Source organism: Pogona vitticeps, chromosome 12 (assembly GCF_051106095.1).
Source record: "Pogona vitticeps strain Pit_001003342236 chromosome 12, PviZW2.1, whole genome shotgun sequence".
In the NCBI taxonomy this organism is placed as follows: Eukaryota; Metazoa; Chordata; class Lepidosauria; order Squamata; family Agamidae; genus Pogona; species Pogona vitticeps.
Genome location: NC_135794.1, coordinates 10834833 through 10862209, shown reverse-complemented (window position 1 = coordinate 10862209; position 27377 = coordinate 10834833). Strand labels below are relative to the sequence as shown.

General features: G+C 48.3%; 2 protein-coding genes across 2 annotated transcripts in view; one reads left to right on the top strand and one right to left on the bottom strand.

Moving 5' to 3' along the window:
• Positions 1 to 27377, top strand: part of LOC140702388 (methionyl-tRNA formyltransferase, mitochondrial-like) — an 83376-nt gene that overhangs the window by 40928 nt on the left and 15071 nt on the right. The window lies entirely within an intron of this gene.
• Positions 864 to 23828, bottom strand: LOC140702432 (maestro heat-like repeat-containing protein family member 1). Its single transcript, XM_078381057.1, has 21 exons — positions 23807 to 23828; positions 23301 to 23437; positions 19349 to 19436; positions 16582 to 16689; positions 15923 to 16021; positions 15402 to 15463; positions 14487 to 14627; positions 13858 to 13950; positions 12746 to 12868; positions 12103 to 12207; positions 11715 to 11861; positions 9554 to 9689; positions 8423 to 8469; positions 7828 to 7935; positions 7291 to 7410; positions 6660 to 6932; positions 4060 to 4290; positions 3636 to 3788; positions 2812 to 2838; positions 1675 to 1803; positions 864 to 938 (listed from the first exon to the last, which is right to left on the bottom strand). The coding sequence occupies exons 1-21, from the start codon at positions 23826 to 23828 to the stop codon at positions 864 to 866; spliced, it is 2424 nt and encodes an 807-aa protein (XP_078237183.1).

The window sequence follows — 27377 nt, the reverse complement described above, 5'->3', positions numbered from 1 at the left end:
CTCCAGAGAAAGATGGACAGCTGCGTGTCAGATCTAGTTTGATCCTATATAAATGCTGAAATGATCTGATGGGGACAATTCGGACAATATGGTAATGACAGATTATCCTCAGTTTATAGTTTGACCATGAAATTGGCAAAGTTTCTGCAATACTGAATGTAAATGCCAATCCAGGGGATTTCCTTTTGGGTTTATGCTTACCTGGAACATGACATCAATCCTCTCTGAGGTTGGCTCTTCTGTAACGAGGACCTCGAAGAGTTTCCCCCTGGCCTCAACGGATCTGGTGTACATGAGCTGAAAGGACAACCCAGGGAGTGAGGCCCGAGAGCTACACCGTTCCCCTGACGCCATGGGCTCCTCATAAACCAGGGGGTGGGCAAAGCGAGGCCCAGCAAAGAGTGGAAACAAACAGACATTGACCGCACAATGACATTAGGATGTTTAAGAGGCCTTGGCGGTTAAAAAAAAAAAAGCAAAGCGACGTTTCAGCCATCTATCCTCTTCTATATTGCATCCTCCTATGCAATAGGATGTTTCGGGAAAGCTCCCATCAGAGGTTAAAAAGGAAGACCTAGAAGAAAACCTGCCTGACATACCTCGATGTTGGACGCATCCTGTTCATCATATGCTATCCTTTTAAGACGCTCCAGGGGAGGGAGGAGAAAGAGACTCTTGATGACTCCGTCCAGCATTTCCCGGAGAGCTTCCACTGGCAGGCGCGGCTTGAGGTGGCTAGCAGAAGGAAGGTAGATTGAGAATCCAGACAGAGGTTTACAAAGGTCCCAGGCAGAAAGGCAGCCCAAATCTCAGGCTGGCTCTCTCTCGTTCTGATCTACATGTGAGAGCATCGTGACAAGCAATCAGACTGCCTCTGCCTCTGTATAATCATTGGCGAGTGGGCAGGGCAAGGACAGCAGCTTTGGAGGACTGTGTCTCTGGAGGGAAACCCTGTGGCCTTCACGTCAGCTGGCAGCCTCACTTCCCTGCCCGTCTCGTGCCCGTCAACCAAATGCACTGACAGGGGAGCCCCCCTGTCACATCGAAGAGCCGCCCCCGCCCCACACCAGTTGCTGCCTGAGGGAGGCCTCCCTAGCCCAGCTGGCCTCTCCGTTGCCTATCGATAACTTACCTCAGGGAGACTAAGGCCGAGATGGTTGCTGGGAGAAGGGAGCTTCTCAAGTTCTCAAGGCGCTCCGTCCCAAGAAAGGCCTGAAGACCCCCGTGGTGGTGGTGGTGGTGGTGGTGGAAGGAGCAAAAAGGAAGGAAAAACAAGAAGGAGGGGGAGGAGAGATGAGGGTTTCATCCACTCAACAGAGGATACGACCAAAATGCTTTCTAAAATCGCCCAGAAGGGGGTTGAAGGTGCTTTCCTGAGGGGGAGTCCCGTTTTTTCCACGGACAGCCATTCCCCGAGGTGTTGGGGCAACAACCGTTCTGAGCAGAGCTGCCGGCTGGACGCTTTGCTCCCAAGGAGACCCCTCCCCAAAGAGCGGGTGGGGCTCTCGTGGTGGAAGCCCTCCAAGAAGGGTCTCCCTGGCGGAGCTTCCAAAAGTCTCCTTTGTGCCACGAGGAAGACCCCCCCGGGTCTGAAGAGACGCCCCCTCCCTCTTCTGGGCTTTCTGGGAACCCCACCGGACCCTTCGGGTGTCCCGCCCCCCCCACGTTGCTTACCAACAAAGCCTCCAAGAGCTCTTTTTTGCAGCCCAGCTGGAAGTTCCCGTCCTGGGCTTCAGAGATGGCTTTGCAGATGCTGGCGACGCTCTCGCAGAAGATCAGCTTCAGGTGGGTGTCCTGTCTTGCCTAAAAGAACCCAATGGTCATCATCCTCCTCCTTTGGTACTGGTACCAAATGTATGTCTACAATCTGCTTGTTTAACTTCCCTCAGCAGGGAGATCATGAACCTGGGGGCAACCCCTGAGAAGGCTTCCTCTTGCCTCCCCACCAGATTCGCCTCGAACAATGGTGAGTCTCTCTCAGAAAAGATCAAACCCGAGAGAAGGATGTGGTTCAAAGAGCCTTGCCCAAAGTCAGGTAGGATTTCGCTCAAAACTCTGCGAAACCACCAGCCACAGAAATTGCAGTGAGCAGACACGAATTCCACGGGGGTGGGAAGGAACCCCTTTTAAGGAATTCTGTCGGCCTATCAAGCTGATTTCTCTTGGGTCCCTCCACCTCAAGAAAGAAGCCTCCTCAAAGGGTTGATCGTGTGAGGATCCTTTCGCAGTCCTGCCGCCTTCCGAGAGCCAGCATGCTATAGCCAGTTGAGTTTGGAACGGGGCTCAGATCGCGGCCTGGCCCTGGGAACTCGCGAGCGGGAGTCAACCCTGGAGGCCTTCAAGAGCCAACTGGACAACCCTCGGTCGGATCTGCTTGGATTCGGATTCCTGCCTCGAGCAGAGGGTTGGACTCGATGGCCTCCCAACTCCAGGATTCCAGGATTCCAGGGTGAGCTTGGTGTGAACGTCTCCCACCCTCTGGAAGCGGAACGAGGGCTGCCATCCAGAAGCAACTGGACAGGGCAACAAAAATAGCAAGCCCTCCCCCCCCCCCGTTTCATGCCGTCTGGCGGCATCTCTCTAGGATTCCTCAAGTGGGGGGAGGAGTTGATCATCATCATCATCATTATCATCATCATCACCATCATCATCATCATCATCATCATCATAGTAGGACAAGAGATTCCACCAGGGGAAATGCCACATATGAATAGGGGCCCTAGCAGGGGCCCTCCATCCTGCTTCCACTTCAAGGGGAAAAATCCGGACACGGAGGTGCCCGATCACACCCTCAGATCTGCGACAGCTTACCTGGCTCTCAATTTTGACTCCCAGGACCTGAAAAATAAAATGGAGAAACTGACCTCTTTGCACAAGCCTAGAAAGGCAGCTGGCCTTTTTAAAATTTATTGTTTAAAATGTTAAGGACACAGGCCTTGGGCCAGGGGATAAACGGCTTTGCTATGCAAATGGCGCAGAATCATCAGAGGGGGTTCCCCCTCAATGGTCTGGATTTTTCTTGAACGGTTCTGAATGGAAAAAGCCCAAAACTGAATGCTTCTTGGCAGATGTCACCTCTTCCTTGCTAGGAAGGAGGGAAGTGAGATTTCGGGATTGAGACAGGCATTTAAGAGAGAGATCAATTCTCTCTCTCTCTCTCTCTCTCTCTCTCTCTCTCTCTCTCTCTCTCTCTCTCTCTCTCTCATTCTTTCTTTCTCTTTGTTTTGGCTCCCAGAAAGAGATTTCCTCAGAGCCAGATGCCTAGACAATCCAAGATGAGCACTGAAAGTGGCCACTCATGAAACAAAACCTACAAGATGCAAGTGGTGAAGGTGAGGGAAGTCAGCTACTATGGCAACCAGACATCTTTTACCACTTGAGGAGCACCACTTCTGAATAGGAGCTAAGCGTCTCATCTGCTTCAGTTCTCAGTGAGGCAAGAAAAGGCTAATGGCAGCACCCTGAGACACACAAGCTGCAACGTGGCACCTGAATTTTAGGGCAGGTCACTTTGGCTGGTTTCTGGAGTACAGTGAACTCCCTCTCTTCCATTCCCACCCCTCCCCACAGCGACCTGCTCCCTCCGTGCCCCATTTCACCAGAATCCAACCCTCCGACCCCCTTCTACTTCTTACCTGGAAGCTCATCCTGTAAAGGTCGAGGACTTTTTTCAGGATCTCTGCCTCCCCACTCTTCAACAGGAACTCTTTGGGGGCCCGGATGGCAACCCGGCTGTAGGCCAGGATCAGGGTCTTAAGGAGGTGCCCTCGCCTGCCAGTCTTGTAATCCTAAGTAGGCAACAGAAAGGGGTGTTTTGGCAAGGTGGCAGCTGCTACCTTATCATCTGTTTGTCTGTCTGTCTCTCTCTGCCCGTTTCCCTCTTCTGTCCCTTCTTTGATCGCCATGGCAGCAGGATTGATTTGGTTTTATCAAATTACATATGTCCTGTGATCTGGGGGTGAGTGGGGGAAGGCGGACTGACTTTCCCCCATTAAAAATGCTTCAGGATTGTATGCTTAACTTCACTTTTTGGGTGTTGGAAACAATCCAGCACTCCACCTGTCTCATCTGCAGAAGCCCAGGGGCTGAAATCCTGTTGAGCAGCTCCGCAGGCACAATGATTCTGTGCACAAATCGACCGCAGAAGATGCCGCTTGGTGACAGGCTTCTCTTGGCAATTTTGGGGTTCTGCACCCTGAAATTGCCATCAAGCAGCAGCAATGGGCTCATAATGAGCAGGGATTTGCCACCAATGAGGATGATGTCATCCCCAGGTGCAGGTGGAGCTGCCTGTGATGAGATGGGTTTTTAAGATTAAAATCTTTTAAGGCATATGGGTTTTGTAATTAAGAAATAAGCCAGAGAGGTTCCATTTTGTTTCTTTGTATATGGTATCTGTGCTATGCTGACAAGTTGTTTTCTAGGCGAGCAGAGAGAATGTTATTCTGAAGGCCTGAGAAGGGCTCTGTGTGATTAGATAGATGGAAATTGTTGTGACTCTTTGAGAAACCACCGTAAACCCAAATAACATCTGCTGTGTATGAGAAAGAATTCATGTGATGTAACAGGACTGTTTGCCTAGTAACGAACTCTGATTGGATGACATCGTGAGAAGGTGCATTAGGCCTTTGCCAGTTACTCTTGAAAAAGGAACTTTTTACCTATGGACATTGTCTTTCCAAGACCGACCTTTCAGTGATTCGTGATCTACACTTCAGCCATTTGGGACTTACCCTGATGTCTTGAGAGAGAAGTGTGGTGGCCTACCTACATGGACTGGTTTCTATGCTTTGCTGGATTACTTTTAGACTTATGGGATTTTCCTAAGGACTATGCATGGACTATTCTCTATGGACTGTTACCTATGGAATATTCTCTATGAACTTCTTTTCTTGGAATACTCCATATGGACTATGCTCTTGTAATTTTGTAAGGACTATGGTATATTTACTGGATTATTCTTTTCTAAGGACTATGGGACATATAATAGATTTTTACTTTTGTTTAGGGATTTTTATTCTATAGGATCACTGAGGACTATAGCCTTTTAAGACATAAGACATAAGACATAAGAAATTTATTTGTCATTGCGCTCACAAGTGGGTGCAACGAAATGAGGTGCTCTTCCCCAAGGTAAAACTGGACAACACTACAAAAAAAAGTTAAAATATACACAACTTTCACCATCCAAATATAGATACCCCGTTTTCTCTCAGCAATTGAAATCCACCAAAAACCTATGGCCCCACATTTAAACTCAATACTGCACTTGGGTAAAAACTGTTCTTGAATCTGCTTGTCCTTGCTTTCAATACCCTGAATCTCCTTCCTGATGGTAATAGTTTAAAGAGCTGATATCCCGGATGAGAGGAGTCTTTCAGTATGTTAGATATCTTCCTCTTACATCTGTTCTTATACAATTCTTCCAAAGAGGGGAGTGAACAGCCAATGATGTTTTGGGCCATCTTAATCACCCTTTGAATTGCCTTTTTCTCTGCCACTGTGCAGCTCGTGAACCATACACAGAGACAGTAGGATAATATGCTCTCAATCGAACTCCGATAGAAGGTGATTAACAAACTCTCAGTCAATTGTTGCTTTCTAAGAATCCTTAGAAAATACAACCGTTGTTGTGCCTTCCTGATTAACGCAGCGGTGTTTGCACTCCAAGTCAGGTCATTTGTTATGATAGTCCCAAGAAACTTACATTCAACCACCTGTTCCACACAAACTCCATCTATATACAGTGGCTGAATGTCTGCTCTTTTTTTCCTATAGTCCACTATGAATTCCTTGGTTTTTTGGATGTTAAATAAAAGATTGTTTTTTTTGCACCAGCGGGATAGCTGTAATACCTCGTCCCGATACGCAGACTCATCATCCCCAGAGATAAGTCCTACTAGTGTAGTATCGTCTGCAAATTTGATAATCCTATTACTGGGATGGTTATTGGTGCAATCCGATGAATAAATGGAGAACAGTAGTGGACTAAGGACACAGCCTTGTGGAGTGCCAGTGCTGAGTATCTTGTCAGTAGAGATGTAGTCATTCATTTCATAACCTACTTGGATTATTTTATTTTACTAATGATTTCTTGGACTGGAACTGTTTTTATTCTTTTTAATGGCTTTTTGGATTTTTGAATACTTTTATATTTTTCATGTTTTCTTTGATTCACTACATCTGTGTACCTAAACAGCACAATACTAGATTATTTGTTTTGGTTTAATTTGGCTTAGTAACATGCTTTTTCTTTAATAAAATAAAGATTATAAAACTCATTTGGTTTCCTGAACAGTACACTTGCCATAGGGTCATCTGAGAGTGCTGCCTCGGCCTAGCTTACTTAGAGTCCTGTCAGTGGTGCAAGTTAAGTCTAAGGACTACAAAGCCCACTTGACCTTTTCACAATAATATCTGAGAGTACCAGGGTGTTCTTATGTGGGCAGACTTGTGAGAAGGAGTGTTGTAGCATGGTTGGCTGAATTGGACTCTTTCAGCCCATTTTAGCATGTGCAAGCTCCTGATTGCTCTCTGTCCAAGCTTACACGTGTGTTTTCGAACCCGTGTTCGTCACACTGCCCAACAGGAATTCAGCCACGGAATGCACTGCTGAGTCGTATGTCAACACTTAGGTAAATCCCATCAGTTGAGCAAACCTCCTCATTCTGCAGCCAGCGATCCCATGGAATGTGATGAATGGCTGGCATCAGAGGAGGCTCAGGCTCCAGTTTTAGATCCCGTTGAATCCAGGGTGGCTTATTTGAGAGTTGGCATTGACCTGCTGGCCCCGGCCGCTGGTTTACCTTATGGTGGGTGAGGAGGGCAGACAACCCCATCTTGAGATCTATGCCAGCTCTGCAGTCGTTCAAGGTGGCCAGGGTCAGATCTAAATGGTCCAGCGCAGCAAAAGAAAGGATTTCGGCAACTTTCTGTAAGGGGGGGTGGGGGGAGAGGGGACCGAGAGAGAGAGAAAGATTGGAGAAGGGATGCTGATGTGAGAAATGACTGAAACTGGATTAGATCTCCCGGTGTGGCAGGGAGGGAAGACCACCCCTAGCACACCATCATGTTCCTGACTCTGTGGCATCCTAGCACAGCCGGGTGATCTTCACTCCCTTGCAATGTTGTGGAGGGTTTCAACTTAAGAGAGGTAGAAAAACCTTCTTGGTTGAAGAGCAGGGCGTCCATCTATTAAGAAGCCGCCACCGTCCCCACCCCTCAAAGGACAAAAGAGACGGCAGGTGGGTACAGAACTCTGAAGGCTGCCCTGACTCGCTAGAGACTCACCTCTTTCTCGGCTGCTTCCAAATAATTGGCGTTCTCAATCAAACGCTCCAGCCAGTGCAGGACGTATGTGCGGTCCGCGCAGCAGGCCAGTGACAAGCCCAGGACTTGATAGAGGACGCTCTGAAAGAGAAGGAGGGGTAGACCGGGGGGGAGGTTTCAGTCGAACAATCGGACACCTGTCTAGATCTTTGGGTCGGCGGTCCTTCACTGGAGGCCGTCCAGCAGAGGCTGGACAACTCCGGCCGAAATCCGGTTGCTTGGTGTGGAAAGTGGCCCTCAAGAAGGCCCACTGAAGCAACAGAATCCTGAGGGAGGCGTTGACCCATCCCACCCCCGCCCATTCAAGGGGCCTCCACCAGGGCGACTTCCTAGGCGAAGCAACAGGATTTCCGCCACTATGTTCTGCAGCAGCTGCTTTGGACGAATGTTGGCTGAGAGGGACTGAGGTCTCCCCCAGGTTGCAGCAGCTTTCCACGCTCGGGGGAGAAGCTGAGGGGCCACAGGACTGCGGGTTTTACGAGAAACGGGGGAACGAACCTTTTCAAGGGACCCGTCCGCATAGCTGCCCATCTGATCTTCCAGGGCTAAGATCAGGTTCTTGGTCCACCTGTCGTCCTCCATGGTCTTCAGGGACCTCCTCAGGAACTAAGGGGGAGAGCATGAATGAATCCAGACATTTGGTTCACGAGGGCCTCGGCGTCTGCTCCTAAGACTCCACTCCTGCCCTTTCCCCTGCCCAAATGCCTTAAAAATGTCCTTGGAAAATCACTTCTTAAAGAAATGGAGACTATGACTTCCCACCGGAGCTGAGGGGAAAAGGGGCTAAGCACTCTCTTCACCTAGTCTAAAGCCAATAGGCTGCCAAACCGGAGAGCCAAAATGGACCAGCTTGGTCTCCGAGTCAAACACTGGGGGAGGACGGTTCTCCGCTGTGTCCTACGTCGTCTACACCTGTCTGTCCTTCTTCCCATTTGCTGCCCAGGGCATCTGACTTCACAGGCTCTTCCTTTTTGCCCCTCAGGCTAATGGACCAGAGTCCAGGAGACACCCCTCCCACCCCCAGCCTGGTCTGTCGAAGAGATCCCTCTTCTCCCTCCAGCCAGTTCCTGGTCGAAGAAGAGCAGAACCTCACCTGCAGAAGCTTCTGCTGCCACTCAGGTTGGCTTCCTCTGGTGCCTTCTGGAAGGAAAAGAGGACATCGTTGTACCAACTCAATTGGGACGGGTGTGGGTGGGTGTGGGTGTGATGTAGAGTTTGGGACCGTATTTTTCAAGAGTAGTACTTGAGCCATGACTTCTTGAAATGGAATCTGTTGGTCATCCCTCACTGTTTAAAGAGGAACGTCCTACTAACGTACTCTTAAAAATAGGCAAAAACCTCCCTCTTAGAGACCCCCAGGCAGGATTTTGAAAGGCATCTCTAAATATAATTGGCTACATGTGAAAAAAGGAGGCAAAAGTAATGCTGTTTACCAATTGTGGTGCTATTTCACAAGAATAACATTTCCTTACTATCCCTCAAACTAGCCGAGGATGGTCAACATCATCACTTGGAACACATGACTTTCACACTATAGGTGTGTCATGCACAAGGTGCAGACATTTTTCACAATCTTTCAAGTACCAAATGGTAGGAAAATCAGTCCTTTTTAAACTGTCTGTGCCCTGTTTTTGTGTGTACCCTATTAGTAAACATTGTGACCTTTACATATAGATTCAATATATAGAGAGAGAATTACAATGTTTCAACATCACCAAAATGACTAAAGTTCTCTGACATATTAATATAATCCATGTAAAAATACAAACAGAAAATGAATGTATGTTACAAAAGTAACATAACTATTTCCTTACTGTTTCCTTTATGAATTTGAAAACTGCTCAAAGACTTTAAGCCACCCATGCCTGCCAGAACCTATATAGAGGTCCGCCTGCTTCGTGTGCGTCCCTGGGAGGTGGGGGGGCTGTCTAGGGAAGCTCTTCAGAACTGGGGCAAAAGGTCTGAAAAGGCAAACCTACTTTTGGATTGCTAGGTGCTCCTGAATTCTTCCAGGAAAAAATCCAAAATCAGGTGAACGGATGAAACGAATGTCAGGAACTTTAGAGAAATGAAAGCAAGATCAAGGGGCCTTCTGGAAGACAGCGCTATTCCTCGGATAGCTTGCAAAGTGAAGCGCAGCACTTTTAAGATTTTGAGACGGGCCGGGGGGCGGGAAAGCATTTCACCATGAATCCTCCTGTCAGGCACCCATCGGGCGACCTACCTGCCTGGCAATACCCCCAAAGCGCTGGGATTTGCTGCGCCCACAGATGAACGATGGCCTCATGGATGTCAGCTCGCAGAGCGTGCAGAAGCTGGAGGGCCCAGAAGCCTCTTTGGCTCCCGGAGGAGGACAATACCTGTAGGCAGGAGAGGAGACATGAGAAAGGAGGGCCCCCGAAGGAGAAGCCAGGACTCACCCGTCCATCTCTAACTGCCAGCGGCTCAGATTCAGGAGCAGTTCCTCTGCTGGAAATAGGCAGGCAATCGCCCTCCCGAGAAGAGGGGGGTCCCAGTGACCCGTTGGCGCCTTCTCTGCTCGGTCCATTTCCAATCCGGGGGGGGGGGGTCCTGCGCTGGGCAACATCCCGGCCTTGAAGAGGATGCTCAAAGCAAGGCTGCTCCCTGAAGCCTCGGAGGGCATCCTCTCGTCAGGCTCAGGTGGCAACGAGGCCACCCTTCATGCCATCACCTGGTTAGTCTGATTTATGAGCTGCGGTACGGATGGTTTTGATTTCCTTGCTTTATATGAGATGCGTTGCTTTTAGATGATGTTCTATTTATTGTCCTTAATTATTATTATTTTTTACATAAACCGCCCAGAGTAGTGCCTAGCATTACGCAGGCACTATCCTAACTGATGCTTTCCTTAGGATTCTGGGTCTCTCCGCTGGATTTGGACGGGAGAGCCCTTCCACTAGATGACACCATCCCACAGAAAACTGCCCCCCTAAAAAGCAAGTGGGTGGTTTCCTCACTGAGAGACCAGAACAAGACCGGGACGTCTTCTCTAGTTCCCTCTCGTGGCCCCTTCGGTTGTTGCGTTTTCAGTTTTTGACACAAGCGGGGGAGCTGGTTGGCCCCAGCAGGGCTGAGGGCTGCATTTTGCCTCTCCCTGGGTTGTCATGAAGCCAGCTAACAATATTGCAGCGGAAGGAACTTTCCGATCCTTCGGGGAGTTCCTTTCTTCCTACATTTCTCGTTAGCCCACCTTTAACTAATTTTCTGCAATGAAGAAGGCAACGACATCTCCGTTCAAAGGGGGGGAGCACTTTGCTATGGGATGACCTGCTTTTTCACCTTCCAGGGAGGATCTGGGGTGAATGGCTTTTTGCAAAAGCAGCTTTCCAAACTCTGGAAAGAACCATTAGAAGTAATAATGCAAAGATCGTGTGCAGTCAAGACAATATGGACTTCTGGCCACCCTTTCCAGGGCTTCCAAGGGACACAGCACTCAGAGGTGCCCCTCCAGCCCTTGGCAGAGGAGGTGCATCTGCAGCTTGCCCAAGGCCCCGCAGGCTGGAGCTTCTCTGGAGCAGGCTCAGCATGGAATCCATCTCACCCCCTCGGGCCCTCCGGCCAGAACGGTCTCCCACTCAGCTCCCCAGCCAGCGTACTGGGCCGAAGAGGTTTCTGCAATACCTCTCTTTTGGAATCCCTGCACCGAGAAGCCACCACACACTCTGGGAAATGGGAGGTCAAGGAACTGAGAGGACCTTTCACCTCCATACTCCCACCCACCCCCAAGACAAAAACGTAGATGCTTTTTCTAAGCATTGCTCACCAGAAGCCGTCCGAAGACTTCTTGCGGACTTGGGAGCTTTACTAAAAGGAGAAGAACAGGGGTCGAGGGGGGGGGAGGACGTTAGTGATGCAAGCTCTGGAATCATGGAAAGGTTTCCCACTGTTCCTCATCTCCTTCCCAGGTCTAGTCACTAGGATCCTTCCAGCAACGGACCGGGCTCCTTCGGAAAGCCACAAAAGGACATGGAGGTCTGGGGGGGGCGGAGGTGGGCCTGCTCCTTTCTGGAGCACCCCGGACTCCCCTTGGCCCGAGCTTTCACTGAGAAATAGGATTCCCCTTCCCTCCGGGCTCAAGGAACGGCGAGCCTCCTTCCATCCCAGAGGCCCTGCCTTGCATCTTATCACATTGATCTCTGGCCCCTCTGGGGGTGCTCTGGCCTGGGTTTTCCTGGGACATATGTCTGACATTGGCCCCTGGAAGGCTCCCCACCCACCCGAGACCTCTTCAGCGAGGCATGACCTCTCCAAAGGAGAGAGGGATCCATTCCCTCCCATGGGAAGAGAGGTGAGTGCCAATCCCACCCAGCCATGCACAGTTCAAGCCCAGGGGACTGCCTTTGGTACCCAACCAACCCACTGACCAACTGACCTCCTCTGCAGGATCCCAGGAAAAGGACGGATCCTTCCGGCCGAAGGACGGCCAACTCCTTAAGGCATCTGCAGAGCGGGGTCAGAGCTGGCGTGTATTCCGGAGGAAGCAAGAAGGATAACAGCTTCGGCCACAGAGCCTGCCAAGAGGAGAGAGGGGACCGTCAGAGAATCAGAGCCCAGCCTCGGTCTGGAGTAGCTCGGCATCACAGATTGGGGCCAGGCTGGCGTTCTCTTCCCCGAGTGCCGTAGGATTGCTGGGACATAAAGCGCTCCCCAGGCTAAAATGCCAGCTCTCTCCCTGCCTGACCTCACCCCGAGTAGGAAGAGGGGTGAAACTCCTCCGGTCTTCTGAAGGGCAAATCCACCCAAGCTACTCACTTTAAACATCCCGGTGGCCGAAGTGTTGACGTGTTCCAGGACCTCGATGGACAAGTCCTGGACATCGGCTTCCCTTGGCATCAGGCCTCTGGCACTGTCTCTGACCTGCCGTACACAGACACACAAGAACCACAGAAACAACCAGGTCAGGAAACCAGAACCGTCTCCAGAGAAAAGGTCCCCCCTCCCAAAAAGCGCCCCTTCACCCACGGGGAGTGCCACAAGCACAAAGCTTGCGCACCTCGGAAGCGTTTGAGCCAGACGGTGGTGGCAGCACGTGGAGGAGGTGCCCCTGTGCCAAGGTGCAACCCAGCGAAGGCTGGAGTGAAAAGGAGGGACTCGGACACACAAACACACACACAGATGGGAGGGCCTCTTCCCCACCCAGCCGATTCCAAGAGGGGCTTGACTGCACACCCACCCCTGCACAACGTTTCCAACCAGTGCACTCTTGATGATGGAGGGATGATGGGACGCCTACTAGAGCCCAGAGCTTGGGAAACGTCTTTTGGAATGGCAGGAGGCAGGCGGTCACGAGACAGGCAGGCCCAGAGAGGCCTCCCGATGGGCTTGGAAGGGGTCCCCGAGTCGCCTCGTCCCTGCCAGAGGAAGGATCTCTCGGGGCTCTTTCGCGCTGACTTACCCCTTGACTGGTACGAACGGCGACCTGACGGAAGAGGTAGGTGACCATCTCCCATTCCAGACATCCCTCGACCTTCGGGGAGCTCAGGAGCTCCTTCAGGAAGAACAGGGTCGCTTCCCTCGCCTGGCAAAAAAAGGGAGGAAAGTCATCTCGTCGGTTGCCTCTCCAAGTCTGCCTCCCGTGCTGAAGAAACCCCATCTGAGGGGGATCCGGAAGCCCCTAAAAGCGCCTTGGGAGGAGAGCTGCTGGTCCCGCCGGCCATTCCTTCTGCAAGACCAGGGCCTGCTTCCTGCCAGGGAACGTTTCTGAGGACTGGAACCTCCTTCTCTCGGCCTTTACTCTCTCTGTTGAGCAGACTCAGGTCGTGCAGATGTCTCCCGGCTGTGGCTCCTGTTTGGACTCCCTGGCAATTTCACTGGGGCCCCGGCAGGGATTTGTTATTGCCAGAGTTTGGACAATTATTATTTTTTTTTGTATGCTTTTCTTTTTCCTCCCTTCCTCCCTCCCTTCCTCCCTCCCTCCTCCTCCTCCTCCTCTTTCTTTTGGATTATAGAGCTAACATCACACAGCCAGAATGGTCTTTTTTACTGTAGTCCAAAAAAAGTAAATTTCTTTTTGGTTGGGCATGGAAACCACTTTCCATCTGGACTGCATGGTTTTCTCTGAATCCCCTCAATGTTTGGGCCTCACCCTTTGTCTGTGTCGGGTTGCAAGACTTTGCTTTTACTCCTGGCTTGGAAAGCCAGAGAGACCTTTCTGCCTTGCACCCACGTCTCTATGCCCTCGTCTTCATCTCAGCTCATGACGTTCTCCTTGTCGCGATGGGATCCACCCTTCCTCTCCATGACGTGAAAGAGGCTGGAGAGATCTCCAGATCACCAGAAGGGAGAGCAGCAAAGCTCTTGGGGAGTGGGATGATTTTCAGGCTGCTCTGGGATGGGGTGAAAACTGTTCCACATCCCTGTGTCAGCTGGAGGATTCTGGGCAGTGTAGCCTAGTGATGCCACTCTTATGATATCTTTCTAGCGCACCCCCCGGGCACGTGGAGAGCAACCAACGGGGGCTTCCGTTTTGGGTGGGAGGGATCGCCATCAGAGCCTTCTCTGACTTACCTTGCTGAACGTGGACTTCTCAAGAGTCCAGAAGACCTTCTTGAGGTTTGGGGGATGACAGTCCACGCAGCCCTCCAGGAACAGATAAAGTCCCTAAAAAGAAAACACGGGCGGTGGGGGGGGGGGAGAGAGAAGTCAGTGTCTGTTTGGTGCTGTGCCTTTTCTCAGCCATGCAAATTGAGCCCCCGGGGCTGAAGAGCAGCAGGACCGCTTCCTGAGCAGGACAGTGGTCAAGGCCCTGGAGAAGCCTGCGAGGGGGCCCTTCCTATTCTCCCAGAGCTCAGAAAGGCTTTCAGGAGGGGGGGAGTTGGACTACCATCTTTTGACTCTCCCACCCAGCAACAGTGGTGCTCTTTATGGTGCCCCGTGCGCAACCCTTGCGCTCAGGGCCTGTAAATGTCTTCCTAGGTCTGGAGCCGTTTCACGGCCCCCTCACCCCCCAAAAAATCCTGGCGTCTCCACTCTCCTCTGTAGGGCTGCCTCTGGCAGCTTAAGGGATGGCCTGGCTTTGGTGATCCAGGACAAGCCCAAGCAGGGAGACCCTGGCGAGCACCTCTCTGCCATCATCCTCCTGAGCGCGCCCGTCTCCAAAGAATGTATTCCCGCCTCTCCCATGACTATCCATTTACTTTGGCCATGAGGGGAGCATCCACCATCCTGCTCTCCTTGATGACATCTGGGAACTTCCTTAAAATTTCATCCTGCTGTGTCTGGTACCGAACGAGAACGGCCAACATTGGCCACCGAGCCTTCAAAGCCGCCTCGCTCACCTGCAAGAGAGAGAAATGCAAAGAACCTCCTTAGGGTTCGGTCCCTCAATCAATGCAGGGAAACGGATCCATCCCCAGAGGAGAAGGAATCTCATCTCAAGCCAGGACAAGCTTGGCTGGCCTTCGTCAGAAACCAATGGTGACCATAAGATCCCGGCACTCTGGACAGACAGGATTCTTCCCAGCTGTGCAGTCACCGGGCAAAGCAGCCCATCATCCAGACGCTTCACGAGGACCAACACAGGAGCAAAAGAGGGGCTGTGTATCTTTTTCATTCTTTTTTTGCAAGGCATCACTGGGAGGGGAGAATCAATGTTGCCCCCCCTCCGCCCAATGGAAGAGCAATCTTTGCATTGCAGCTCCTTCCCCAGCAACTATTCCGAGTGAGGGCACTACGTCTCGCCTTCCCTCCCGATTGGCTTTGAGTCAGAGGGAAGGCGCTGCTCCCCCTTCCTTGGCCCTTCCTGACCAGAGCCAAGGCAAGGGAAGCCCCTTCGTGTAAGAGACACAAGCCTCTTCCTGTGCAGGGAGCAGCATGACCGAAAAAAGACTCCCCTCTCCCAGGCTGGCACGACTCCTTCTACCTGATACAACCGGGAACTCACCCAAATTGAAATAAAAATGAGTTTGCTTACATTTCTGTCCTCCTCCTGCTGCCAGTATCCACTCAGCCGCTGGTAGATGGACAGGAGGGGACGGCAAAAGCTGGACTCCGCCTCCCGAGGATAGTGGCACAGCCTCCAGTTCTTATAATAGTGGGCGACGGAGACACACATTTTCTCCACAGCTGTGAAAGAAGAGGACGAAGGTGAAAGCCTGACCCCTGAGGACCTTCCCTGGGGTCAGAGACATGGAGCTTATAGCAGGCGGACAGGGTTTGACCCTTAGGGGAAATGGACCGGATCCTTCCCCATTGCTCCTTTCCCAAACCCGCTTGGCTTTCTTTTGCAGAACCCTCGCTCGACCTGCTCTACTTGCCCCTTGCACCTCGTGTGTTGCTTTTGGTCTCCTCCCCTTCTAACACTTGGGGTTAAACTGAACAATCCATTTCTCTGCCCTTGAAGAAACCCGTTTGTCTCTTCAAAAGCTGGAGCAAGTCTCAGGAAAGTCACCGGGAAATGCAAGACGGGAAGAAGACGGGAAGATGGGATGGTGGGGAATATGCCAATGACCTCGGCACAGAAGTCTGTACTTTAAGGAGAAGAGGGGCTCCGTCTAGAAAGGCCGTCAGACGGATAGGAATGGGGAGGACTCTTAGGCCAACTCCCGAGGAAGAGATCCGCTTTCCCACTCACCAGAACAGATGGCCACCTTCTCTCGGCTTCCCAGGTCAAGGATCAGGATGACCTGAAGGTAAAGGAAGCTGGTAATGATGTAGGGCACGGTCCGGAGAGCTGCAAAAGGAGAAAAAGACCCACACCATGATCTACTCATTCATTTCCATCAAGATGTGATGGGGAAGAAATCAAACAGGGTAGTGAAGCCCAGCAGGAAGCTTAAGAGGCACAACCCAAACACTCCTTCGAGGGAAGGCAACGGGCCTTCTGAGGAGGAGGAGGATCACGCTGTAGCCGCTTTCTGCTACAGCTCAGTGTCAACATCACTCCGGGGCAAGCTTGGGCGAGTCTTTTTTGAGACCCAAGGTAGAAGCAGGGAAAACAGCAAGGCGAGGGGGTCCGGCAGAAAAGACACCACCCTCTACCAGGGATTCAAGAACAAACAAGGAACACTGGGGAAAGGGTGGGCTTTCCTGCAATTAGTCGGACATTGTGCAGTTGGGGAAAAGGGGGTCCCTTCCCACTTCTAATTTTAATGGAGGTCTCATGAATTTGGCACCTTTGGTCCAGCTTCTTCAGTTCACTAGTCCTCCCCCAATCCCCCTCCCCGCAAGCCATCTGGGAAAGGAGGACATCAAAACCCACAACCATGGAAGAAAAACTCGAGAGGTGCAGACCGTAGCGAGAGCTGAAGTTCTCCAGGGTCTTCAGCAGCATGGGGTGGGGCGGCGTGTCCACCTCCTTTAAGATGTTCTGGAGGTATCCCATGACCTCATGGAAGTGGCCTTTGGCCAAAGACAGAAGGAGGTCACTGGCTCTCTTGCTGCGTTCCTCCGGAGCTCCCTAAACAAGCAGATCAGGTTGAGGCATCATTACTCCCTTCTTTATCCCCTTGCAAACTTGAAATAGGGGATGGGCTTTCGGGGAACCAATGAATCCAGAGGTCAGGAATGTTTTGGCTGTCCGTGGCCAGAAGCTCCCATCCAGCCAGGCTGGTAACGAGGGCGGCTGGGGGTTTCTCAGAACCATCATCTTCAGAAAAAGATACTAACTTTCCTAAACTCTGGATTGATTCCATGATCTGACCCTGGCTAGAAGTGCTGGTCAAATGGCCCAGCGTGCACAATCCTTCCGGCCGACAGCGACCAAACCCAACCCTGCCCCCCAAAGCCAATATTTTAACTAAACTATCTTTTGTCTTACACCACTGACTAAATATTACTGGTAAGCACCAAAATAAATCTGTTCCCCAGGCTTGCCCTCATCCGTTTCCTATCGTCCGGTGCCCCCCCACCCCCATTGCTGAAAGAGTAAAAAAGCACGCATACATATATGTATAATCCCCATTATTAGTCCTCAAATAATGTAATCTTATGCCCCATGTATATCGTGCATAGATGTTTTTGCCCCATGCATATCATCATAGACATAATGCTCTTAATCATACTAATTACATGTCACTACATAAAGTACAGTAAATTGCCCACCCCATGGATAACAAGCATGCAAATACCTGCTTAATCTTACATAATCCTTGCCCTACCATCAAATATTCTATATTGTACCCCTCCCGAGAGATCAGCAATCCTTGCATGAAAGGTTTATCATGTCCAGCTTCAGGCTCTTATATCGAGGTTGCATCACAACTGTATTTTCCAAGACCTGTGGTTGTTAAGTCAGGCACATTATGTCCAACTCCACCCACTCTTATCCTTCCAAGACCACCCATGGTTGATGAGTATGCTACATCTCACCCATGACCCCACATTCCTTGGCCCCTTCGGCATTTAGTACAGTGGTGCCTCGCTTAGTGATGTTAATTCATTCCTAAAAATTTGTTGCTAACCGAAAACATCGCTAAGCGAAACACGGTTTCCCATTGAAATGCATTGAAAACCGGATAATCCGTTCCAATGGGAACGAATTGCCATCCTTAAGTGAAAATCGCCATAGGAAACATCGCTAAGTGAAACGCGGTTCCCCAATTGAAATGCATTGAAACCTGTTCAATGCATCTCAATGGGGGGGGGGGACAACAACAAATTAAAAAAGAGTCAGAACAAAGTCAAATTTGGTTAACAAAGGGCTTATTAAGTGCACTTTATTGTTTGAAACATTTTAAACAGTAAACTTTAACTAAAAAACATTTTGAAAACAGCAAACATGAGGCTGTTTAAACCATCGTTATGCTAAACAGGTGACCCAAAATTTAATCGTTATGCGAAGCATGGTCCCAACCGTCGCTAAGCGAAAATCGCCCATAGGGACCATCGTTAAACAAAGCGCAAAAAGGCTCAGAAAAAGTCATCGCTAAGCAATTTCATCGTTAAATTGAGCAATTGCTAAGCGAGGGACCACTGCATTTGTTATCTATTTTCAACTCTCTGTACATTTCAAGTGCCCAACCATTACAGTGCACCTAGTCCATATTATCAAGGTGTGTATTCTGCTAGATATCCCATGTATTACAATCTTTAAATGCTCATATGACATAAAACGTCTAAAAAACCATCAATTTCACCAAAAATACCGAGAACAACAAACATTTTGTTAAACATTCATTGCAAACGACCCCTACCCTGTATTTTCGAGTAACAGGACACCCAACCCGAGGCAACTCTAACACAACAAGCAATATAAGCTATAGCCCCACCCCCAAGAAAAAAAGACAGACCCCCCAGCTGAGTACAACATAGAAATTCCACCATAGCCAGAGTCTAATATACAAGCCAACTCACCCCACACCCCAGTTAAATCTAAATAATTTCCCCACCCATGCAACGTACTGACACTCCTCCAGCAGATCTTTCCAGAAGACATCAAGGCCCTTTTCCAACACTGCCTAACAACCACCTACTTTCAGTAGGATAACAAGTTCTATGAACAGACAGATGAAGTGGCCATGGGGAGCCCCCTCAGCCCAGTTATAGCAAACTTCTACAGTGGTACCTCGACTTACAAACTTAATCCGTATTGGAACGACATTCGTACGTCAAAAAGTTCGTAACTCGAAGTACCATTTCCCATTGAAATGCATGGGAACGGAATTAATCCATTCCAGCATTTCAAAAGCCAAAAAAGCAGGGGGAAAGGGCTGGAAAATTGAATTTCCAGGCCTTTCTCCCTGCCTTTTTGGCTTCGGAGGTCTCAAAGGGCTTCCTCCGATCTCGGGGGGAAAGCCCTTTGAGAACAAGGTCAAGGCTCTGTTTCCAAAAATTTTTTGCCTATGGGGCTGTTCGTAAATGGCTCCCTGCAAAAAGGCAGGGAGAAAGGGCTGGAAATTCGAATTTCCAGCCCTTTCTCCATGCATTTTTGCCTTCGGAGCTCTCAAAGGGCTTTCGGCCCAACATCGGAGGAAGCCCTTTGAGAGCCCTGAAGGCGCAGATCGTGGTGGCAGGGACCCCCAGGGAGGTCTCCCATGGTGGCAGGCAAGCCCTGGGATACCTCCCTCGTGGTACCCGCCGCTGCGATCGGCAGCTTCGGAACTCTCAAAGGGCTTCCCCCCGACATCGGAGAAAGCCGTGTGAGAGCTCTGAAGGCAAAAAGGCAGGGAGAAAGGGCAGGAAATTCGAAGTTCCAGCCCTTTCTCCATGCCTTTTTGCAGGGAGCCATTTACAAACGGCTCCGTTAGCAAAAAAAAAAAAAAAAAAAAGGCATTGACTTGCGAACACAGCCTTGACCTTGTTCCTACGTCGAGCTCTGTTCGCACGTCGATGCCAATTTTTGCCAACGGAGCTGTTCGTAAATCGAAAAATCCGTATCTAGGGACGTTCAGAAGTTGAGGGTTGACCGTACACGGAACATTTCAAAAAACAGGCCCTGGCTTCGGCACCCTTCACACCCACAGTCTGGTTCCAATACATGGATGACACCTTCGCAATTTGGAACCACGGTGAAGAAAAACTGGAAGAATTTCGAAACCATCTTAACAGCATCCACCCAATTATACAATTCACCATGGAAAAAGAAACAGAGGGCCAGCTCCCTTTCTTAGATGTCGTGGTCATACGCAAAACTGGCCTCCTATTGGGACACAAGGTCTACAGAAAACCCACACACAGAGACCGGTACCTACACAAAAACTCCAACCACCACCCAGGACAAAAAAGAGGCATAATCAAAACTCTGGTAGACCGTGCAAATGGGAACTGTGCAGCTCCATTTCTCAGCACCGAACTCAACCATCTGAATTGGGCCCTACAGGCGAATGGCTATTCCAAGAATGAAACCAAGAAAACAACACCAAACTGAAGAGGAAAAACAGGCACCCACAAATAAAGTCTTTCTGCCTTACATCAAAGGGGTAATGGACCGCATGGGGAAACTTTTGAAAAAACACAGCCTACAAACAATATTTAGACCCACCACAAATATTACAGTCAACAAAGGACAAAAGGAAGCCCCTCACCACTGCAGGAGTATACCGGATACCTTGCAGTTGTGGACAGGTATACAGTGGTGCATCGCAAGACAGGCGCTCCGTTTAACGACAAATCCGCATTATGACGAGGTTTTTGCGATCACAACAGCGATCGCAAAACAACATTTTAATGTGGGAATTTCGCTGCGTGATGATCGGTTCCCTGTTTTGGGAACTGATTTCCGCTTCCCAACGATCAGCTGATCGTCGGGTTTTCAAAATGGCCGTCTGATGCTCAGAATGGCTCCCTGCTGTGTTTAGGAGCCATTTTTCGCTGCACAGGCACCCAAAAATGGCCACCTCTATGGAGGATCTGCGCTGGACGGTGAGTTCTTAGCCGATTGGAACACATTAACCAGGTTTTAATGTGTTTCAATGGCTTTTTTATTTTCGCTTAACGACATTTTCGTTCTACAGCGATTTTGCTGGAATGAATTAATGTCGTAATGCGAGGCACCACTGTATATTGGAACCACAAAACGCAGCTTTCACACCAGACTCAAACAGCATGAGAGACACTGCAAACTACAGCAACCGGAAAAATCAGCAGTAGCTGAACATTCCCTAAAACAAGCCGGGCGTGAAATTCTATTTCAAAACACTGGACTACTGGACAACACCAGCAAGCATTATGTTAGACTGCACAGGGAAGCCACTGAAATCCATAAGCACTAGCAGAGCTTCAACAAAGAAGAGGAAAGTCTATAAAACTTAATAAGGCCTGGCTCCCAGCACTGGAAAATACAGCATGCAAAAAGGTCAACCAACTCTATCCAGCCAGGAAAGCCAGGGATCATTGCACAAAAAAAGACCAGCTAAAGATACCCATCAATCACAGTGACAGATAATCTCTCCCTCTTATCATAACAATACATCCACAACAAAAACACGCTGATCACCATCATCAACCTATCTCCTGAATAGGACAAAAAGCTGTTCCCACAGCTATAAATGCTCAACTATCCAGCAAACAGCAACAGAGCATGGACTGAGTTCCTACTCCAGTCCTCTGAAGATGCCAGCCACAGAGTCTGGCGAAACGTCAGGAAGAACAATCTTCAAAACTATATAGACTTTCATCTATATAGGTAATAGATAAGCATATATAATTCTTAAACTTGAAGTGTTTCATGTTAAATATAATAACAGAAAATGCTTAGTGAAAGATAAATATAGGTGTAAGATACTTCAGATAATGTATGTATGTTAATTATTATAAATCAGGAAGGTTTTTACTAAACTTAATAGTTGAAGCATTGATACAAAATATACATACACATACACACATACATACATACACACACACACACACACACACACACACACACACACACATTAAAAAACTTTTATTACATCACAAACAGACATACAAAACAAACAAAAACCTATATGCGGGAAGATGTTTTCCATACAATCATATCCAGTATATAGTCTGACTACATAAACCATATTGCCCTACTAAGATATTTAAACTATATTATACACACACACACACATATTAAAAACTTTTATTACATCACAAACAGACATATAAAACAAACAAAGACATATATGCGGGAAGGTGTTTTCCATACAATCATATTCAATATATAGTCTGACTACATAAACAATATTGCCCTATTAAGATATTTAAACCATATTATATATACACACAGACATATTAAAAAACTTTTATTACATCACAAACAGACATACAAAACAAACAAAAACATATATGCGGGAAGGTGTTTTCCATACAATCATATTCAATATATAGTCTGACTACATAAACCATATTGCCCTATTAAGATATTTAAACCATATTATATATACACATAGACATATTAAAAAACTTTTATTACATCACAAACAGACATACAAAACAAACAAAAACATATATGCAGGAAGGTGTTTTCCATACAATCATATCCTTCCCTCCAGTCAATTAAGTCTTTCTCTCTCCTTTTTTCTTTGCTATTCCATCTTGGTAATCCTCTCTTTAAATTAATTGTTTTAAATTGAAATTTGTAATTTTATGATTTTATATATTTTTATACTGTTTTGTTTTATTTTGTAAGCCGCCCTGAGTAGACATGGTCTAGAGGGGCGGGGTAAAAATAAAATAAATAAATAAATAAATAAATAAATAAATAAATAAATAAATAAATAAATAAATAAATAAATAAATAAATAAATAAATAGTCTGACTACATAAACCATATTGCCCTATTAAGATATTTAAACCATATTATATTCTCCATTTTAGAATATAATATGGTTTAAATATCTTAGTAGGGAAATATGGTTTATGTAGGCAGGCTACCTATTGGATACAGTGGTGCCTCGCATTGCGACGTTAATTCGTTCCAGCGAAATCGCTGCAAAACGAAAACGTCTCTATGCGATATTAAAAAGCCCATGGAAACGCATTAAAATGCGATTAATGCATTCCTATGGGCTTAAAACTCACCGTTCAGTGAAGGTCCTCCATAGCGCGGCCATTTTTGGTGGGCGGCCATTTTGTTTACCCAGCGGCGATTTTGAAACCGCCAATCAGCTGTTAAAAAATCACCGCTTTGCGATGATCGGTGCCTGAAGCAGGGAACCGATCATCACAAAGTGAAATTCCCCCATAGGGAACATCGCAAAGCAATCTCTTTTGTAACTGCAAAAAATGTGTTGCAAAGCGATTTCATCGCTAAACAGAGCGATCGCTATGCGAGGCACCACTGTATGATTGTATGAAAAACACCCACACACATATATATATGTTTTTGTTTGTTTTGTTTGTCTGTTTGTGATGTCATAAAAGTTATTTTTTTAAAAAAAAAAGTTAGATCCTGCCTTTCAGACTGTCCCCTCCTATCAGACCTGCCCTCTGGAACGATGGAAAGACTGATAAAAGCCATTGCCGAGATGCCCTCCTCTGCAGCTCCAAAGACTCCGAAGACAACTTTCCAAACAAATTGCTGTTGATTGTGAAAAATTGCCTCTTACCTCTTTCAGCATCTCTTCGGTCAACAGAGGGACCAGCAGCTTCGTCTTGCTCTCTCCAGCTCTGCGGAGGAGATCTTGGGCAGCCACATCAGCATCTTCCAGGCCCTGCAGCTGGATGCTAACCTGATGCTGAAGCTCTGAAAGGGAGAACATGGGATTGGTGGTTACCAATAAAAGAGTTCTAAGCCGCCCAGAGACCTCTGGGTAGTGTGGGTGGCATATAAATTGAATAAATAAATAAATAAATAAATAAATAAATAAATAAATAAATAAATAAATAAATAAATAAATAAATAAATAAATAAATAAATAAATAAATAAATAAATAAATAAATAAATAAGAGGCGCAAGGAACAGAGTCTGGCAAATCTGTCCTAAGATGGTGGGCTTGGAAGGGCTGATGAGACCATCCAATCCAACCCCCTGCTGGACCTGGAAGCCAAGCCCTGGGAGGATAGACTGAAAGAACCCCCTCCCTCCCGCCCTCCTTCCGCCCCCCCACCTACCTTTCTTTAAGTGGCCCTCCATATTGGACCACTTTGGCCCCAGAGGGGCCCTGGCTGCCAGATGGATACGATATATCAATAATTAAACTAATAATAATAATGATAATAATATTGATAATAATAATGATAATAATAATAATAATGATAATAATATTGATAATAATATTGATAATAATAATAATCAGAATAATAGTAATCAGAAGAATAATAATAATCAGAATAATAATGATAATGATAAGAATGATAAGAATAACAATAATTTGAGTGAACTAAGCAAAAAAAATGGCTCTTTGCTCAGGACCGCATTCACTCTGAGGGAAAATTTTGAGGGGGGGACAGAGGGCTTGTCTTTCCTCTATGACATGTCTTGATGACCCGAGCTAGCCAAGGGGGGCAAGGCTGCTGGCCTGCAGGCTGCTTTCATCATCCTTAAAACCATTATGATCTGGCCTGTTTACTGCCCCCTGTTTACCACAACATCCCATCCCAGGAAGCCCTCTGGGACGTGTGAGGAAAGCCCAAGCGGCTTTTGCCTCTCAGGGAACCAGACCCGGGAGGCCAAGTCGGCTTCCATCGTTCCAGGATGTCCTCTCAGCAGAAGAGGCTGCCCGGCCCTTTCCTGACTTATATGTGGGTCTGAGGTCTGCTCCTGGTCCTCTAAATAAAACCCACGGTGGTCCCAGGCAAGCATTTCTAGTCCTTCTCTAAGGGTCTGACTCCTCTGGAGAAGTGAACAATTCAGCGTGGCTGGGGTTTGATTCACAGCCCATTTCACGTCTCAAACCGCCATCGGTGCTCACACGGGAGCCCTGGGTTGCTTCAAGCGTTCACCGCTCATCTTTGCTGCACTGCAGGGAGCCTTCCCGTGCCCAGCTCCCTCCCTTCCTCTGGTCCTGCCTCTTGGCCGCTACTCCTTCCTGGGCCTGCCTCTGCCGATTCTTTCCTGGTTGGCAGCCCCGAGGGCTCTCCGACTCCAGGGTGAAGGGGATATGGGGGGGGAAGGTGCACCCAAGAACCCAGGAGAAGGTTGCCTCCCTGGGGACGCCCAGGCAGCACAGGGAGAACTCCAACAGATGAGTCCCAGAAATCCCATAAATGGAGCACAACGCGGATACGTGTGGCCAGAAAAGAGTCCCAGGGCAGGGTGGGGGGTGGGTGCTGGAGGGTGGGGGAAGCGTTGCAAGTGTCTCCCTGATATAGTTCAGGAGGAGCCAGGGAGGGGGTACGTGCCCGAAAGAAACACGCCAGGTCTTGTTTGCAGACAAGTGGGGTAGAACTTCCCAGGTTCAGCCCAGGAACCTGTCGGGGGATCCTCCCCCCCAGTCAAGCCTGAGACAACTACATTTCTAAAAAAGCTTTTTATAGAAAAAGAACATAATGGAAAGGTCCTTCCTCGTTTCAGAATACAAAATATCAAAGGTCTGAACAGTCGTTTTGCAAAGCACGCCACGATTCACAACTGAGAAAGAACCCCGATAGAATAACACACACCACAATCCGTTACTTCTCTTCCTTGCTCTCAAGTAAGGCGTGCAGGACTGACCTCATCTCTGGGGACATTAACTAGTTTAAACTAAATTGAAACCCGATGTCACCAGAAAAGCATCATCCCTGCCTGGGTTACTTGAAAAGAAGGGAAAGGGGGAATAGATGGGTGGCGGGACTGATTTGGGAGTTCACCGTTGTCACGTTCCCGCGTGGCCCCTGGTTGTTCCACCAAGCGAAGGGCTCACAGTATGTGTCGTTCAGCTGCCACTGGTTGATGACATCAACACTGTTTATCTTTCAGGATAGAGGTCCAGGCAACGTGTCATTTTAAAAGCACCAAATACAAATTGTTTATTGTTACAGATGATGACAGTACAAGCAGAGTTGTTAACTCTTAACCAAACATCCTCCATTCTCCTCCTCCTCCTCCTCAACCACCACTCTCCCTCACCCAGACTCCAGCATCATCAAAACTCTATTCTCTCCCTCTCTTCCTCCTGCAGAGACTCTGGTGACTCCACCTCTAGAACACTCTCATTGGTCCATGCAGATATATCTCATTAATATTCATTATCTGCGCAGACGCCACTACCGTGCATGCTGGTTGCAATGCTTGCCCAGAAAGCTTGGAGGGTCTCATCCGGCCAAGGGGACACATGCCTTAGTGACCTGCTGGCTAGAGGAGGGGTCCCCAACCTTTTCCACCCCATGGACTTTGGAACTCCCTCCCACTTGAGGCTAGGCAGGCCCCATCTTTGCTGTCCTCCTAGATGCAAGCCAAGGCCTTTCTCTTCACTCAAGCTTTTCCTCCCTCGCTGGTTTCTCGAGTGGGATTTTAAAACGGATGGTTGTGCCCTTCTCTTTTCAATGTCTTTTCCAGGCGACTTTTGTTGACCTTGTAGTGTGTGCTCTTTCATCCTTTTTAGCCTTTGTAGACCTTTTGGTTTTAGTTTTAAATATTATGTTTTAATGATATGAGCCACCTTGGGTGCTTTTGAAGGAGAAGAGCATGGTAAAATATTTTAAAGAAAATCAAATAACAGCAGAGGTCTACATGCCAGCTTGAAAAAGGAGACGGTCCCAGTGACAGAGGGGGGGAAAAGCCACTTTGGGAGCAGAAAAGTCTGGACCAATTGCAAGCAGGGTTTGTATCATGTGGTCAGTCAAAGACTTGACATTTCACCCCTTTTAAAAGCAGTGCAAATCCCGCAGCATTTGACCATGTCACCTACCTATGGTGCTATTAATGCATCCTGGCGCTAGCCTTCTTCCCCATTTTCATGACACGCATGGACAGCCTGCGATCGAACATAACAGAGATATTTTCATATATACTAGTGTTACCCAGGGGATCTCCCACTGGAGCTTTGGCCATTCGTCATATTATTTTGTTCCAAAATACAGAATTGGGTCTTGATATGTTATCAAGGGAAAAAAAGAGAAAAAATTCACAATCCTCAGAACAGGATGTGATGGTCCGAAGGAGAATGGGATTTGTAGACAGAGAAAATGGAGACTGTTATTTTCAAAGTGACATGATTTTAAAGTCTTGGAATGTGCTAGGCCGTGAGACTGTTTTTCAGATCCACTGACTGTCCTCTAAAGCCCACCGTGGTCCCAGCCAACCCACAGCTTGATCTTTCTGTGGCCGAGGGACACGTTGTGCACCTCCTCAGAGGTCTGAAACTGTGGAGGCTCAAACAATGAGGCTCAAGAGCTGGAATCAGGCAGTCACTCCTATTTTTCCTGTCTCTTGAGCTCCACTGTGCCTTCAAACAAAACTAGCAAAGACAGACAGACAAACACAGAATATTTACTTATTTTATTTATTTAAAAGGTTTTCACCGCCCTTTCCTCCTAAGAAAGGGACCAAGGCGCCTTACATCATTAAAACAGAGTATTAAAGCTAAAAACAGGGAAGCTCTCCCGGTTGCATTCCTGCCTGCAAGGCACTCGGGTGTCAACACAGCAAGAGCTGTGGGGAGAGAATGTAGCGCAAGGAGGCCTGGAACTCGGCCAGCGGTCGGCAGCCATGGATACGGTTGCCACGGTTTCTAGATGACGCTTCGGCCAGGACGTCGTT